An 18,772-nucleotide genomic window follows, 5' to 3' on the forward strand; every position below is an offset into this window, starting at 1 on the left:
AATAGGGAGAGGTTGCTGTGTGGGGCCGCCCTTTTTTGGGCTAGTAACCATTGCCAAGAAGGAAATTAATAGGGCAAGAGTAGGGCCTTACAGGGGAAGTTTTTACCCCCACCTGCTTCAATAGACAATACATTGTTCCCTTTCACCTTTTGGAGGCAAGTGTTACTCGTCCTAAAAAGGGAGGCCCCACACAGGAACCTCTCCCTATTTCCAACTAAAAATCCTGGCAGTGTTTTTAGGTAGAAATAGGGAGAGGTTCCTTTTTTAGGGGGCGAGTAACACTTGCCAGAAAGGGAATTAATAGTGCGAGAGTAGGGCCTTACAGGGAAAGTTTTTACCCCCACTGGTTACAATGGACCATACATTGTTTCCTTCCACCTTTTTAGGGGTCTTTGCATCACATCAATACTTGGTGGTGTAGGTGGCACATGGCGTTTTTTGCACACATTTTCTTTTGTTAGATTAAAAAAAAAAATGTTGGGTCTATATATTTTGTCCTAAGAATAATATTAAAAGTTACGTTTTTGCATATCCTCAATACTTACTTGTGCACACCAACACTTTGACAAAAGAGACCGTTTTCTTCTGCCTACCTGCCTCAGCTACCATTCAGATTCTGCCACCCACCTGATGCCACACATCTGATGCCAAGTTCTCTTTTTTTTACCCCCCTTCGTCACCGGGTACAGTTATTGCCACCCACCACCCCACTCTGTCACCGGGTCACTTTCAGGACTCCTGATGCTGCTGATGCCACCTCCAGGTTGTGTTATTCTCCTACAATATGTTCTCTTCATGCTGATGCCACCTCCAGGCTGTGTCATTCTGTCACCAAATGTTCTCCTCATTCTGATGCCCCCTCCAGGCTGTGTCATTTTGCCACTATATGGTCTCCTCATGCCTCCGCCCCCTCCAGGCTGTGTCATTCAGCCACTATTTGGTCTACTCATACTTCCGCCACCTTCAGGCTGTGTCATTCAGCCACTATATGGTCTCCTCATGCTGCCGCCAACTCCGGGCTGTGTTATTCAGCCACTATATGGTCTCCATGCTTCCGCCACCTCCAGGCTTTGCCATTCAGCCACTATATGGTCTCCTCATGCTTCCGCCACCTCCACGCTGTGTCATTCAGCCACTATATGATCTCCTCATGCTTCTGCCACCTCTAGGCTGTGTCATTCAGCCACTATATGGTCTCTTCATGTTTCCGCCACCTCCAGGCTGTGTGATTCAGCCACTATATGATCTCCTCATGCTATCGCCACCTCCAAGCTGTAGCATTCAGCCACTGTATGGTCTCCTCATGCTTCCGCCACCTCCAGGCTGTGTTATTCTGCCACCATATGCTATACTCATGCTTTCACCACCTCCAGGCTGTGTCATTCAGCCACTATATGGTCTCCCCTTGCTGCCGCTATCTCCATGCTGTGTCATTAAGCCACTATATGGTCTCCTCATGCTGCCGCCACCTCCACGCTGTGTCATTCAGACACTATATGGTCTTCTCATGCTGCCACCAACTCCAGACTGTGTCATTCAGCCACTATATGGTCTCCTCGTGCTGTCACCACCTCCGGGCTGTGTCATTCAGCCACTATATGGTCTCCTCTTGCTGCTGCCATCTCCAGGCTGTGTCATTCAGCCATTATATGTCTCCTCATGCTGCCGCCACCTCCACGCTGTGTCATTCAGCCACTATATGGTCTCCTCTTGCTGCTGCCAACTCCAGTCTGTCATTCAGCCACTATATGGTCTCCTCATACTTCCGCCACCTCCAGGCTGTGTCATTCTGCCACCATATGTTCTCCTCATGTTAATGCCACCTCCAGGCTGTGTCATTCTTCCACTACATGGTCTCCTCATGCTTCCTCCACCTCCGGGCTGTGTTATTCTGCCACCATATGCTCTACTCATGCTGCCGCCACCTCCACGATGTGTCATTCAGACACTTTATGGTCTCCTCATGCTGCCGCCACCTCCACGCTGTGTCATTCAGACACTTTATGGTCTCCTCATGCTGCCGCCACCTCCTGTGTCATTTAGCCACTATATGGTCTCCTCAAAAATTGTCTAAATTGCGCTTTTCTTTTCAATTTCCCCACACAAAAAATATTCTTTTGGTTGTGCCATACATTTTATGGTAAAATGAGTGATGTCATTTCAAATAACAACTGGTCGCGGAGAAAACAAGTCCTCATACTCGTCTTTGGATGAAAATATAAGTGTTATGATTTTTAGAAGGTGAGGAGGAAAAAACTAAAATGTTTAAATAAAATTTGCTGAGTCCTTAAGGCCAAAATGGGGTTAAAGATGTTTTATAATTGATGAAAAGGGAATTTTTAAATAAAATTTAATATAATTTAAAATAAATAATTGCTATACATAAAAGCCAGGTGAGAAGTCCAGTATGGAAGGTAACTCTTGTCACTACATGTCTCATGGCATGAAGGACATTTCCAAAATAATCTGCATGTCATACTGAATAACAGTATTATTTCACTAACACAGCACACACCCTATGCATGTTACTACAAGGCAACACCCCTATTGAGGCTCTACACCCCTATTGAGGCTCTCTGTAGCCCAGAAATAGCTTTTTTTAATAGCGATTCGCCACAAAAAAATTCGGATGAAAAAAAAATTTCAGGGAAGTTCGGCGAATTGGCGAGTTCGGCGAATCAAAGTTTCCAAAAATCACTAACACTTTAAACACCCCTAGGGATCTTGAATAGGCAGTTATTTGATTGCTTGTACAGTACACAGCAATACTATTGCAGGACTGTCATTTTACTAATCCTGAGAGCTATAAATTACCTAGATGTCATATTTGATATTTACCATGGCATCTAGGGGGTTAAATAGGTGGGATATAAGTTGTCTCTTATCCTGGCCACTGCTGGCAGGTGTCAGATGTAGCCAGCACCTAACTTGTACGAAGTGTCTTGGACCTAGGCCAACTTAAAGTCTAGTAACTCTGACAATTGTCAGAATATATAGCATTTTTGTTTTAGACATTTATTTCTGGTGTTTATGCGGTTCTAAAGTGTTTTGTTTTTAAAACTCAGTATGCACTAGGTAACATAAAGCATTTTTTCTGCCATTTGCTGCACTGGCTTCTTCATAGCACTTCAAATACAACAGAAAAATTAGAAAAATAAATAAATAAATGAAAACACAATTAAAAGTACTTTTAAATAATACAACTAAAAATACTTAAAATTTGTAGTATTTTTTTTAAAACAGTATAACAATTGTAAGAGCCCTAATTCCTCTTTAAAAAAAAAAAATGACCACAATGTTTTGATTATAGTGCGGGTGAACAGCATTAAAGAGAGTGCTTACTTACTTTAATAGGTGTAGTATCGGCAGAGTTATGTAGGTTTAACTTTCTTTTGCGCTGCTATGCGCAATCGAGGCAGGGACTCGGCTCACTGGGCTTCCCTGCCTCCTTAGTATTCCTTGCTCTGCTCCCCCTCATGAATATGCTAATGTCGCTGCTTCGCTTCACCTGACTACTGGGTGTAGTGAGGCAGAGGCACTTGCGCACATAGAGCAGATGGTTCTTACAGCCTAGTGAAGTGAAGACATTAGCATATTTATGTGAGGGGTGGGCAGAGCGGGGAATATTGAGGAAGCAGGTGTGCCGGGTCCCCGACTCCATTGCGCAGCAGCAGTGCAATAGCAAAAGGAGCGTTTAAGCTCCTTTTGCTATTGCACTGCTGCGCAATGGAGGCGGGGACCCGGCACACCTGCTTCCTCAATATTCCCTGCCCTGCCCACCCCTCACATAAATATGCTAATGTCTTCACTTCACTAGCTACATAGCTCGGCCAATACCACACCTACTAAAGTAAGTAAATCCTCTTTTTAAAGGGGTAATCCAGTGGAGAACTTTATTTATTTATTTATTTTTTAAATCAACTGGTGCCAAAAAGTTAAACAGCTTTGTAAATTACTTCTATTAAAAAATCTTAATCCTTCCAGGACTTATTAGCTGCTGAATACTACATAGGTAATTATTTTCTTTTTGGAACACGGTGCTCTCTGCTGACATCTCTGTCCATTTTAGGAACTGTCCAGAGCAGCATATGTTTGCTATGGGGATTTTCTCCCTTTTTTGTCGTACACTGGCGCAGCAATGTTGCAAAAAGCATGCACCAAGAAAAATTGTCGGAAAGCTTAGTAAATGAGGACCAGTATGTTAGATACGTATGTTAGATACATAGTGAAGGCTTTTAAACGTGCTGATACTTTTCATGCATGAAGAGCTTTTTTTTGGCAGTAACAGCAGATGAGTGATGCAGAGAGAAAGTTAATGGAAATGGTTGTCAAAACTGCATTCAACAGGTTCTATATTATTATAAATCAGAATTGATGTGATTCGCTGCATAAATAGTTGAGAATTCATGATGTGAATGGTTACCAGGGGAAAAGTATTAGCAAAGCATTTGTTTTGCACATTTTTGAAAATCTGTCATAGACGTAGAAGGTGAACAAGGAGATATAGCCACAGGCTGTACAGTCTGAGGTATAAATATTTCAGGATGTGACAGGTGCTGTTGGCAGAATGCCACAAATTGGCATAAATGTAGATTCTGTGCTCTACATACAGTACTTGACGGTGTATCACAATTACACTTTATTATTATACTCAAGCAGGGCTGACTGAGGTTTTACCAGCAGTATTAGGCCTCGTTCCCACAATGTTTTTCGAGGCGCATTTTATGACTCAAAAAAGTCTGTTTTTTTAAAGTTAGGAAGGCTTAAAGTTTCAGAAATATTTTCAGGCATTTTTTTTTTGCATTTAAGCCATTTTTGGACTTATTAAAGGGAAAGTGACAGACGGTTGACCAGCACTAAGCCCAATACATGTGGTACTAGCGCAGGTGAATCGGATTACAATAAGGTATCACTTACCTGGATTTGTGGTCCTGTTCTGGAGGTACCTGTTATATCATTGCTAGTATCCCCTGTGAATAGGGCATAAGTATCTGATAAGTTTAGTTTCCAGGAGTACCCCTTTAATAATAATACTTGTGTACTATTATGTGGCCAAAGGGCCTTTGGGCTCCCTTTAGCACCAGGGCCAGATGTGACATCCCCTATAGCTATGCTCCTGTATAGTTCTGATGGAAATAAGTGTTACAATCAGATTTCTTCTTTTATTTCTCAGAGGCCTTTTCAAAAATTAAAGAAACAATGTTATTGGTTGCTATGGGGAACTGGTGGACTTTTCCTCTGCACAGGTTTTGAGAGAGATCTATCAAAACCTGTGCTGAGGAAACGTTGACCAGTTGCCCATAACAACTAATAAGATCGCTGGGTTTCTTTTTAAAAAGGCCTTTGGGGGGGAAAAAAAAAAAGGAAATCTGGTAGCCATGGACAACTGTTCAACTTTTCCTCTACAAAAGATTTGGTAAATCTCTTTTATAGACTTTCATACTTGCCAACAATCCTGATTATGGTAAGACAATCCCACAAACTGGGCCACAAAATGGGTGGAGTATATGCAAGCTGGGCTGCAAAATGGGTGGGGTATATGCAAGCTGGGCTGCAAAATGGGTGGGGTATATGCAAGCTGGGCTGCAAAATGGGTGGGGTATATGCAAGCTGGGCCGCAAAACAGGTGGGGTATATGCAAGCTGGGCTGCAAAATGGGTGGGGTATATGCAAGCTGGGCTGCAAAATGGGTGGGGTATATGCAAGCTGGGCTGCAAAATGGGTGGGGTATATGCAAGCTGGGCTGCAAAATGGGTGGGGTATATGCAAGCTGGGCTGCAAAATGGGTGGGGTATATGCAAGCTGGGCCGCAAAACAGGTGGGGTATATGCAAGCTGGGCTGCAAAATGGGTGGAGTATATGCAAGCTGGGCCGCAAAATGGTTGGGGTATATGCAAACACCACCTAAACCTGATCAGTTTGGGGTACTTTGTGTGCACTAATAAGTGGTGCGACAAATGGGACTTAAATATCTCAATTTCTGCCATGTGGGGCTTATTACTCATGACAACCAATCACAACTGAGCTTTCATGCCATTTGGACATTTGTAGTGTAAGGCTGGGTTCACGCTCTGTTCCTAGAATCCGATCAAATAGTGGGGCACGAAAGAAGAAAAAATTTGCAAGCTGTTTTTTTTTTTCTGCTCAAATCCTGCTAATAAATGAAGGACACCACTAAAAGTCAATGGGATCCACTGGGATCTGGGATCTGCAGATGTGCATTTAGCCAGTCATACAGTATAAAAATGGTTATATATACTGTATTGACTTTACCCCCTCTAAAAATAAAAATTGCTCTAAATATTTTCTGTTTCCTGCATTTTGAATAAAACTAACCATATGCTGTAGATGTTCGGTTGCGTGCATTGTCTGTGAATTTGTGGGGTTATGACACTTTAGTGAAGCTTAGCCTCGAATACTCCTAAATGATTTTCCAGAAGAATACCCACAATAACAGCTGTGAGCGCAGAACAATTTAGGATCAGTCTTCAGACAGGCTGCAGAGCACATAGACAATGACAGTGCGTGCTGATCACTTCTCCTGCAAATGCAAGTTACGTCAGTCATTTTCCAAAAGACGAGGCTAACAATGGGGGAAAAAAGAGAACAGTCACAGCAAAATGCACCTAGGTCAAGATGGTGATGCTACAAATGTGTTCTTCATGAATGGAACAATACCATCTCAGCAGGGCTGAGGATGGTAATGGAGCAGGGTTGAGTTTGCCTTTTGGAAGCCAATTTAAGGTTTCCATTGATTGTTCAGCCCACAGCTATGTCCTGTTTCCCACGTATGTATGAAAGTTCGACTAGTGTTCTCAATGGGGAGAGGAAAGACTTTTCTGGAAGCTTATCTCTCTGAGATCAAAAGGCTAGGGCACTTGAAACAATGGGACCTTCTGCAATCTCCACAATGGTGCTCTGACTACTTTGTCATGAACGGAGTTGGCCATCACTCCATTCATTGTCTATGGAGCTGTCTAAGAGAGCCGAACACTGTACTCCGCAGCTCCATGCCGAAGATAGCACGAGTCAGGGCCTCATTCTGGAGATCTCGAGGCCCCCAGGGGTATAACCTCCGTAATCTGACCATTATCCCCTATTATGTGAATAGGGGATAAGTTATTACAACCCAGAATGCATCTGGGGTTTTGAATAGGGTGTAAGGTAAAGCAAAAGTGATATCCTGCCTTCAGGATAAGGAAATGTCTTTCATATCTACACCTCCTGTAGTACTTTTCTGTGCATATCAAAGTAGTCTCCCTCGTCTCACCCGAGTAACGTTAAGATAAACAGACCAGGGGGCATGATGGGACTGGTCAGTCGGTGCTGTTTGTTTGGATATTTTTAAGTGACTTTATTAAATTTAATACAGATATTCAAAGTAATACCAGAAACTTTGTACGTCAAAGAGATTTAAAGGGGTATTCCGGCTTTATACATCTTACCCCTGTCCTTTGGATAGGGATAAGATGAATGACTGCAGGGGTCCCGCCATGGCGGGACCCCTGCAATCATGCATCTTATCCCCTATCCAAAGGATAGGGGATAAGATGTATAAAGCCTAATACTATATAAGAAAAATCTGTAGACTCTGAGGGTATCTACAACTATCTGAGTATGAACAATTTTTTATATGGGGTTTTCAGACTGGCCAAATAGGGCTGATCAGCTGCCCCCACCGGAAAGGGAAACCCACAGATGGTTGGGCATCAAAATGTTGAGATCACATTGAATACAACTTTATGTGTGAAGCTGTCATTTGGTCAATGTTTGTTGGCATCATTTGAGCACTGTGTGGTCATGTTTACATTGTGCATACTTTTTTGGACACTGTATTGTATATTATTGTGTATTATTTTTGATGTGTAGGGTGGTGTTGCAATTTAAAGGGATACTCTGCCCCTAGACATCTTATCCCCTATCCAAAGGATAGGGGATAAGATGTCAGATCGCAGGGGTCCCGCTGCTGGGGACCCCTGGGATCTACCATGCAGCACCCACCTGTAGTGGCTTCCGGAACCGCTGGAGGTCCTCAGGCTGAGTCCATCTCGACCACGGGGACGGAAGATCGTGACGTCACACCCCACCCCTCAATGCAAGTCTATGACAGCTGTCACGCCCCCTCACATAGACTTGCATTGAGGGGCGGGGTGTGATGTCACACCGGGGCAGAGTCGTGACATCACAATCTTCCATCCCCGTGGTCGAGATGGACTCAGCCTGAGGACCTCCAGCAGTTCCGGAAGCCGCTACAGGTGGATGTTGCATGGTAGATCCCGGGGGTCCCCAGCAGCGGGACCCCTGGTGATCTGACATCTTATCCCCTATCCTTTTAATAGGAAATAAGATGTCTAGGGGAGGAGTACCCCTTTAAAAGCATTTTTATTTACACCATATAAAGGAACACCAACCAAAGATACTGCCCAAGACATCTTCCATTGTCCTTTTACTCGGACAGAGAGCTGTCTGATATGAGCGACTTGTGTGCAAGTCAATTGCTGCTCTTTAAAAGCCAATATTTGGGAGTGAATGACCGTATGAACGATGGTAGGATCATTTATGCAGCTGTTCTATTATTGACAAAACATCCCCTGTACCCCTGTTCACACAGGTAGACTTGCACGATCCTAGCGATCAGCCAAAGGACATACATTTACTTCTCCATTGGCTGATCGCTTTGCCTTTCACACAGAGCAATAGCTGATGACAGGAACTCCATCAGAAATTTTGAGGTCTAAATTATTTGGGCCCCCAGACAGTTGGCAGAGCCAGCAGCAGGGCCCCTTTTTGTGCTTAATTTGTACCACCAGTACTGCGCTGGTTGACGCTTCAGCCAAGAATCACCCCTTGTGAGGGTCTTAAAGCAGCCATTTATTTTTTTGGCATGGTCACATGTCTTCAGTTTGCCCCAGAATACTCAGGTCCTCACTGAAGACTGAATTCATATTGAACAAACATGATGGAGGCTTAGAAATACTTTTTTTTTTTTTTTTTTACCTGATTGACTATAAGGAACAAAGCAATGAGAACCTCTTAAATGTAAATGTATTTCTAAAATAGAATATTCACGACTCTTTTCTTCTTCTTCCTAGACTCCTTGGCTCTGGAACACCCGACAGTGTTGGTATAACTATCCTTATCAGGTAACACAACATTTACAATTCTATATATCTGACCAAAGACATTAGATTTTACAGGTCCCATCAATTATGACTTCTCATGAGTCTAAAGATAATTATTTTTATGAACCATTTAAATGGGCACTGTCAGATTCAAAAACCTTTCATATGTTGTACATCTTGGCAAAACATTAACCTTTCTAATATACTTCATAAGAAAATGTTATTTCCTATTTATAGAAATCATGGCTTATAAAAGAAAAGAGCCCTATGGGTCCCCATACCATCCAGAACATAATCCTGCCTGGCTGCAGCATCATCTTTGTCCAAGCTGAAGCACAGGCTGGGACAAAGTTTAGTAAGTGAGGGTAGGACTAGCAATCCTCTGTGCATACTCCTGTCCTATCAGACTGCAGCATGAACATAGAATGACAAAGCAAGTAAGCAACATACAGACAGTATTTGTGAGAGAAATATATGTGCTAGACACATACAAATTAAATGTACATAATCAGGATTAGGTACTGAGTAATATATAACTTTTTTTGTGGGATATGACATTCATTCGGATGTCTGGGCATGCTGGGAGTTGTCATTTGTGCAACAGCTGGAAGCACCCTGGTTGGGAAGCAGTGCCTCAGGGATCCTAGAAGTTGCTCTCATTTTAAAGAGGTTTTTCCTGATAATACATTAGACCCTCTTTACAGTTTTGTTGTTGATGTATTAAAAAGAGCAACCCTGTACTAGTTACAATCTCTCAGTATTCGTCCTTTAAGGTCTTTGTGGATATATTATGCAGGGGTTAGCAGTGACACAGTCAGCCTGTGGGATTGGTGTTTGAAGTACCATATGACCCAGTATGCTTCTAAAAATCCCATTGCTAAACCAGCATAGACTCGGTATTTGAAGAAAATCTGAACAGACAACATGAAGGATTTTTTTTTTAAACCCCGGAGGATCACATCTGTTACTTGATGTTTCATGCATACAAGAAAACTGCTGATCTTTGCTGAGGCAATTCTTTATTTTCTAGATCCAGCTGTTAATTTCTCCATTACGGTCGACCCTTTGCCTTGCAGTGTGGGGCTCGCTCAGCTGAAGTTGTCTTTGAAAAGATAAGAATAATAAAGTGCTCATGAGATAAACACATCTTTTCAGCTGAATATGTTTAATGACTGACAGTTTCTTATCCTACCAGTATCTTATCCTAATCTATCAGTATTAGTTAGTGTCCTGTCCGGGCTTCAGTGCTATCTATGGCTTCTGCCGCTCCCTGCTCCTTCTGGCACTGAAATCCCACATAGTGCCATCTACAAGGCTTTGGACCTCGCTACCAGGGGGGCTGGTGAGCCAATGATAGCATTAGTTGCTGGGCCTATTAAGATCGGCCTCTGCATCCTATGCTTGTATTACCTGGGCTATTTAAATCAGTTTCCTGCCTATAGCAGGTGTCCATGATTGTTTCTCCTATTGACTTTACTAGTTGATCTCCTGTCTGGTTAAGCTCTGTTTGGCTTTAGGATTTCCCATGTGTCTGCAATGTCATGACCTCTCGACTTGAACTTTGGACTGTACTCTGTTAAAGGGGAACTCCGGCCCTAATACATCTTATCCCCTATCCAAAGGATAGGAGATAAGATGTATGATCACGGGGGTCCCGCTGCTGGGGACCCCCGCAATCTGTCATTCCGCACCCACCTTTGTGAGCTCTTCACAGCGCTGGAGCGTTGTTTTTTTAAGGTAAAACAACACTTTTTTATGCCAAAACCTACAAAGTTATTGCTCGTATAAGTAGGGTATACATCCACCCGGTCGATAGATTTGTTGCAGACATTCTTGCCTTTATCTAAATGGAGTTGTTTCAGTACAAACACAAGGATTTCTGCAAGCTGCCTTTATATAAATGGAACAGTCGTAGAAATATCTATGACTATACTATACCTTATGCAAGTTTTATAGTTCTGCTTCTTGAATTGCAACGCTCAGCTAAACTGGATAGATGCATTATTAAAATAGATCTCAGATATAATACATTTTGGCAGTGAAGTCCCCAATAATAAAACCTTCTTAATAAATTACTTGGTTAGGAATTTTAGCTTACGATTTTAGCATTCACTCACAAAGATGTAGTGTCTAAAATGATGATATCAGTGAAGTCCCATCTTTTCACTTGGTTAAAGCCCAATTTTCCCACAGAACTAACCTATACCAGGCAAAACCACTAGCTCTAAATATATAATACGACCACATTCTGTACCCCTGAATATCATACTATCACATGTTGTACCCTTAAATATAATACTGTCACATGCTGTACCCCTGAATAAAATACTGCCACATGCTGTACCCCTAAATATAATAATGCCACATGCTGTACCCTTAAATATAATACTGCCACATGCTGTACCCTTAGATATAATACTGTCACATGCTGTACCCCTAAAAATAATACTGCCACATGCTGTACCCCTGAATATAGTACTGCCACATGCTGTACCCTTAAATAAAATACTTCCACATGCTATACCCTTAAATATAATACTGCCACATGCTGTACCCTTAGATATAATACTGTCACATGCTGTACCCCTAAAAATAATACTGCCACATGCTGTACCCCTGAATATAGTACTGCCACATGCTGTACCCTTAAATAAAATACTTCCACATGCTATACCCTTAAATATAATACTGCCACATGCTGTACCCTTAGATATAATACTGTCACATGCTGTACCCCTAAATATAATACTGCCACATGCTGTACCCCTGAATAAAATACTGCCACATGCTGTACCCTTAAATATAATGCTGCCACATGCTGTACCCTTAAATATAATACTGTCACATGCTGTACCCCTAAATATAATACTATCACATGCTGTACCCCTGAATAAAATACTGCCACATGCTGTACCTCTAAATATACTACTGCCACATGCTGTACCCCTGAATAAAATACTGCCACATGCTGTACCCCTAAATATAATACTGCCACATGCTGTACCCCTAAATATAATACTGCCACATGCTGTACCCCTGAGTAAAATACTGCCACATGCTGTACCCCTAAATATAATACAGTCACATGCTGTACCCCTAAATATAATCCTGCCCCATGCTGTACCCCTGAATATAATACTATCACATGCTGTACCCTTAAATATAATACTGCCACATGCTGTACCCCTGAATATAATACTGCCACATGCTGTACCCCTAAATATAATACTGCCACATGCTGTACCCCTAAATATAATACTGCCACATGCTGTACCCCTGAATATAATACTGCCACATGCTGTACCCTGAAATATAACACTGCCACATGCTGTACCCTTGAATATCATACTGCCACATGCTGTACCCCTAAATATAATACTGCCACATGCTGTACCCCTGAATATCATACTGCCACATGCTGTGCCCCTGATTATATTACTGCTGCAAGCTGTGCCCCTGAATATATTACTGCTGCAAGCTGTACCCCTGAATATATTACTGCCACACACTATACCCCCGAATATAATACTGCCACATACTATAACCCTGAATATATTACTGCCGCACACTATTCCCCTGAATATTTTACTGCAACACGCTATGCGCCTGGATATATTACTGACACACAATATGCCCCTGAATATACAGTATTACTACCACATGCTATGCCCCTGAATATATTACTGCCACTCACTGTTGCTTATATATATATATATATATATATATATATATATATATCATTGCACACTGTGCCCTGGTATATTCCTGCCACATGCTATATTCCTGGTATATTACTGCCACATGCAATGTCCCTGGTATATTACTGCCACATATCTTGCCCCCACAGTAAATGATGCCAATGTGCCCCAAGAATACATGATGCCACTGTGCCCCCAGAATATGTAATGTCACTGTGCCCCCAGAATATGTAATGTCACTGTGCCCCCAGAATACATGATGCCACTCTGCCCCCAGAATACATAATGTCACTGTGTCCCCAGAATACATGATGTCACTGTGCCCCCAGCACTGTTCCCCCAGAATACATAATGTCACTGTGCCCCTAGAATATATGTCACTGTGCCCCCAGAATACATAACATCACTGTTCCCCCAGAATACATAATGTCACTGTGCCCCTAGAATATATATCACTGTGCCCCCAGAATACATAATGTCACTGTGCCCCTAGAATATATGTCACTGTGCCCCCAGAATACATAACATCACTGTTCCCCCAGAATACATAATGTCACTGTGCCCCTAGAATATACGTCACTGTTCCCCCAGAATACATAATGTCACTGTGCCCCTAGAATATATTTCACTGTGCCCCCAGAATACATAACATCACTGTTCCCCCAGAATACATAATGTCACTCTGCCCCTAGAATATACATCACTGTTCCCCCAGAATACATAATGTCACTGTGCCCCTAGAATATATGTCACTGTGCCCCCAGAATACATAACATCACTGTTCCCCCAGAATACATAATGTCACTGTGCCCCTAGAATATACATCACTGTTCCCCCATAATACATAATGTCACTGTGCCCCTAGAATATACATCACTGTTCCCCCAGAATACATAATGTCACTGTGCCCCTAGAATATATGTCACTGTGCCCCCAGAATACATAACATCACTGTTCACCCAGAATACATAATGTCACTGTGCCCCTAGAATATACATCACTGTTCCCCCAGAATACATAATGTCACTGTGCCCCTAGAATATATGTCACTGTGCCCCCAGAATACATAACATCACTGTTCCCCCAGAATACATAATGTCACTGTGCCCCTAGAATATACATCACTGTTCCCCCAGAATACATAATGTCACTGTGCCCCTAGAATATATGTCACTGTGCCCCCAGAATACATAACATCACTGTTCCCCCAGAATACATAATGTCACTGTGCCCCTAGAATATACATCACTGTTCCCCCAGAATACATAATGTCACTGTGCCCCTAGAATATATGTCACTGTGCCCCCAGAATACATAACATCACTGTTCCCCCAGAATACATAATGTCACTCTGCCCCTAGAATATACATCACTGTTCCCCCAGAATACATAATGTCACTGTGCCCCTAGAATATGTCACTGTGCCCCCAGAATACATAATGTCACTGTGCCCCTAGAATATACATCACTGTTCCCCCAGAATACATAATGTCACTGTGCCCCTAGAATATACATCACTGTTCCCCCAGAATACATAATGTCACTGTGCCCCTAGAATATATGTCACTGTGCCCCCAGAATACATAACATCACTGTTCCCCCAGAATACATAATGTCACTGTGCCCCTAGAATATACATCACTGTTCCCCCAGAATACATAATGTCACTGTGCCCCTAGAATATATGTCACTGTGCCCCCAGAATACATAACATCACTGTTCCCCCAGAATATATAACGCCACTGTGCTACCATATAAATTTTGCCGCTGTGACTCTTCAGCGTCTGCAAACTACAACTCCCAACATGCACAGACGGTCATGATGGGAGTTGTAGTTCTTTGCTTCGGGCTGTGGCTGTTCATTTGTATCAGTGTTTTAAAGACACCTATACACAGGGCCAGACTGGGACCAAAAATAAGCCCGGGCATATTAGACTATGCAGCCCATTTTTTGGGTGGGGGTCTCAACAGTGCGACCCTGCCAAAATAAAAGGAGCTGTATAGTCTAAAATCCCATTGGTTCAAGTAGCCCTTCAGTTGTTGCAAAGCTGCAACTTCCAACATGCCTGGAGAGACACAGATTGGGGTACAGTTTAACCCATCAACACTGCAGAACCATAACCCCTTAAGGACGAAGACCATTTTGACCTTAAGGACGCAGAAAATTTTATTTTTACGTTTTCATTTTTTCCTCCTCGCCTTCAAAAAATCATAACTCTTTTATATTTTCATCCACAGACTAGTATAAGATCACCCTATTTTGAAGACCTATAACTTTTTCATTTTTCCGTATAAGCGGCGGTATGAGGGCTCACTTTTTGCGCCGTGATCTGTACTTTTTATTAATACCATATTTGCTTATATAAAACTTTTAATACATTTGTTATAAAAAATTTTTGAATAAAATGTTATAAAAAAAAGCAGCTACTTTGGACTTTTTTTTCTTTTTACGTTCACGCCGTTCACTGTATGGTATCATTAACATTTTAGTTTAATAGTTCAGATATTTACGCACGCGGTAATACCAAATATGTATATAAAATATTTTTTTAACACTTTTTGGGGGTGAAATAGGGAAAATGGGGCAATTTACATTTTTATTGGGGAAGGGGGTTCTTCACATTTTTTTTTACTTCATTTTTTTACTTTTTTTACTTTTATTTTTACACTTTAATAGTCCCCATAGGGGACTATTTATAGCAATCACTCGATTGCTAATCCTGTTCAGTGCTATGTATAGGACATAGCACTGATCAGTGTTATCGGTCATCTTCTGCTCTGGTCTGCGGGAAGGCAGATCAGTGCCGAAGACTCCCGGAAGACAGCGGAGGCAGGTGAGGGGACCTCCGGCTGCCGTGCTGGATGATCGGATCGCCACGGCAGCGCTGCGGGCGATGTGATCATCCAATTAAGTGACCGCGATGTTGCAGATGCCGTGATCGGTATTCATCACGGCATCTGAGGGGTCAATGGCGGACATCCGCAGGATCGCGGGTGTCCGCCATTACCAGCAGGTCCCTGGCTGCGATCAACAGCCGAGACCTTCCGCGCTTGATCCGGGCATCGCTCCGATGCCCACGGTTATGCTTAGGACGTAAATGTACGTCCTGGTGCGTTAAGTACCGCATCACCAGGATCCTTTACGTCCTTCGTCGTTAAGGGGTTAAAGTTACTACAGTTCTGATGGGACAGTCAGGAGAATACACAATGATATGAGTGACCTGAGTGACGTCTTCTCTGTTTTCTTTCCTTCTCTTTTCTTCTTCATCCGGTCCAGACGTTAGGTCTTCTTCCAGTTCCATCTTCTCTGCAGAGGCTGACGCCCGGACATCATTGGTTCCTCAGTTTGTCAGCAGATCTATATAAAGACAATAATCATTATAATACTGTCAAATACTATACCCCTTGAATATAATACTACCATACGGTGCCCCCTGAACACAACCCTGCCAGACACTGTTTTCTCTGTTTGGCAGAATCCCACCGAATAGGATCATGCGGACGTGCGCCGCCTATTAGACACCTCTTCGGCTGGGTTCACACTGCAGAATTTCTGGGTGGAATTTCTGCGGGAGATCCCAGAGGCGGCACTAGGACCGAGCAGACTGCATTGCTGCCCCCATAGACAGCAATGCATTTCTGGGTGGATCTTTCGGGAGATCTGCTCAGAAATGCATTGCCATCTATGGGTGACGGCAATGCAGTACACATGGTCCAAGTGCCACCAGCTCGATCTCCGGCAGAAATTCTGCCAGGAGATTCCACAATGTGAACCCAGCCTTAGAATGCCCATGTTTATTCTTTAGACATCCATTCCACCAGCAGAATTCCACTGCTGTGATTCCGCAGTATGCATAGAGCAGCAGAATCCAATTGAAAACAATGGGACACAGCTGCAAGTGGAAATCTGCAGCGTAATTTTACAGGTGGACAAGTCCCTCCAGACCTCTTAGTCCTGCTTCCTAAGTCCTCCTCCAGACCCCTAAATCTTCCTTTAGATCCCTCTTCTCCACACTCCTGTGCCCCTTCTCCTCCACTTTTTTGACACCCACCCCCTCTTATCCACACTCCAAAAACCAACCATCCTCCACATTCCTACAGTGCCCCCCGTCATCCTCCACACTCCTACAGTACCCCTCCATCCTCCACACTCCTACAGTGCCCCCTTCCGTCATCCTCCACACTCCTACAATGCTCCTTGTCAACCTCCACACTCCTACAGTGTCTCCCGTCTTCCTCCACACTCCTACAGTGCCCCGTCATCCTCCACACTCCTACAGCGCCCCCTTCCGTCATCCTCCACACTCCTACAGTGCCCCACCATCCTCCACACTCCTACAGTGCCCCACCATCCTCCACACTCCTACAGCGCCCCCTACCGTCATCCTCCACACTCCTACAGTGCCCCCTTCCATCATCCTCCACACTCCTACAGTGCTCCTTGTCATCCTCCACACTCCTACAGCTCTGTACCCCGGGTTAGTAAGGAGACAATTACAATAACCAAACCCACGGGCCTTAATAGGGTTTTTTTTTACCCCCCACCCCCATCCTCCACAGTCCTCAGTACACTTCCCAATGTAATTCTCTGCACTCCTACAGCCCCCCATCCTCCACACTCCTATAGCCCCCCATCCTCTACACTCCTATAGCCCACCCCTCTTCCACACTCCTATATCCCTACATCCTCCACACTCCTATAGCCCCCCTCTTACCCCATCATTCCCCACACTCCTACAGTGCCGCCCACCCCTCTGTCATCCTAAACTACACATTTCATGGGAGATTTATCAAAACCTGTGCAGAGTCAAAGTTGCCCAGTTGCCCATAGCAACCAATCAGCTTGCTTCTTACATTCCTAACCAGGCCTGTGAAAAATGAACTTTGCCTCTGCACAGGTTTTGATATATCTCCCCATTCATCCCCAGCCGAAACCAGCCCATCCCCACCCCTCTGTACACCTCCCTAGTGACTGCAACTTGTAGAAGCTGCAGCCCTTGGCGGTGGCAGAACTCCTTCTGCGATGTAGCAGCCAAGGCAGGGACGCATCCGTGACATGCATACGGCGGACGTCTTAAAGTGGCAGCGTCTTTGCCACAGCTCACTTTACTTGGGGCCGGGGGACTGGACAAAGAGGGGAGCATTTAAAAAAAAACTGTATGCCCCATGGCCAGTCCGGCCCTGCCTATACAAATGAATGAGGGGAAACTTGGCGGGCGGTCAGCATGACCAGCGTCCGGGGTCCGCCAGTTGAGTACCCCTGGTCTATGGAGCCCATCACTTGTAGCACGAGCACTAAGCTTAACCAGGCTATTTCTAGAAATAGGGAGAGGGTCTCAGCACCCCATCCGATTAAAACTTTAGAATTGTCTGAGTTGAAATTGTAACACTTTAAATCTGAAGCATTTTTAGAACATTAGTAAAAGTTGTGTGGATCCCAGGCACAACACTATTGCAAGGTTTTTAGTGCATGTTCTACAAGATGTCAAGCAGCGGCTGCTCATTCTACATAGCTAGTGGCATATAAAATGGTCAGGCCTCAGGAGATGAAAGGCTGCACAGATACCCAACAGAAGTACAGTTTATTGGGACAATGCATTTCAAATTGCAAATGATTTCTTCCCCAGGTCTTATGTTGTCTTATAGTGCTTCCATGAGGCATTGTATTCTTCCATAGAAGCAATGCTTCCAGATAAGAAAACTTCTGTACTATTTGCCATCCCTGGACTTCCTACAGGTGATAGCTTTAATTGTTCTGCACTGACAAATGACACTAGCTATATTGGGGCTTTCCAGCTTAAGGCCGGGTTATGGCTGTTACGGTGAGCGCTCCGGTCCGGCGCTCACCTCCCCGCTCTCTCCCATCTGGGCCGCGGGACGCACCCACATGCAAATTGCGACCCACTTCTCACCTGCCTCTCCTCTGGCCTCTTTCCCAGCACGCGCACCCCC

The 18,772-nt window shown here is 43.7% G+C and overlaps 1 protein-coding gene across 1 annotated transcript in view; it reads left to right on the forward strand.

Annotated features, from left to right (window-relative positions):
• The window catches only part of CERS6 (ceramide synthase 6), a 226,173-nt gene that overhangs the window by 158,941 nt on the left and 48,460 nt on the right, over positions 1-18,772 (forward strand). Inside the window, exon 5 of the mRNA XM_056533718.1 lies at positions 9,093-9,143. Coding sequence (XP_056389693.1) covers positions 9,093-9,143 — 51 coding nt within the window. The remainder of the gene's footprint in view (positions 1-9,092; positions 9,144-18,772) is intronic.

This window comes from Hyla sarda, chromosome 8 (assembly GCF_029499605.1).
Source record: "Hyla sarda isolate aHylSar1 chromosome 8, aHylSar1.hap1, whole genome shotgun sequence".
Classification (NCBI taxonomy): Eukaryota; Metazoa; Chordata; class Amphibia; order Anura; family Hylidae; genus Hyla; species Hyla sarda.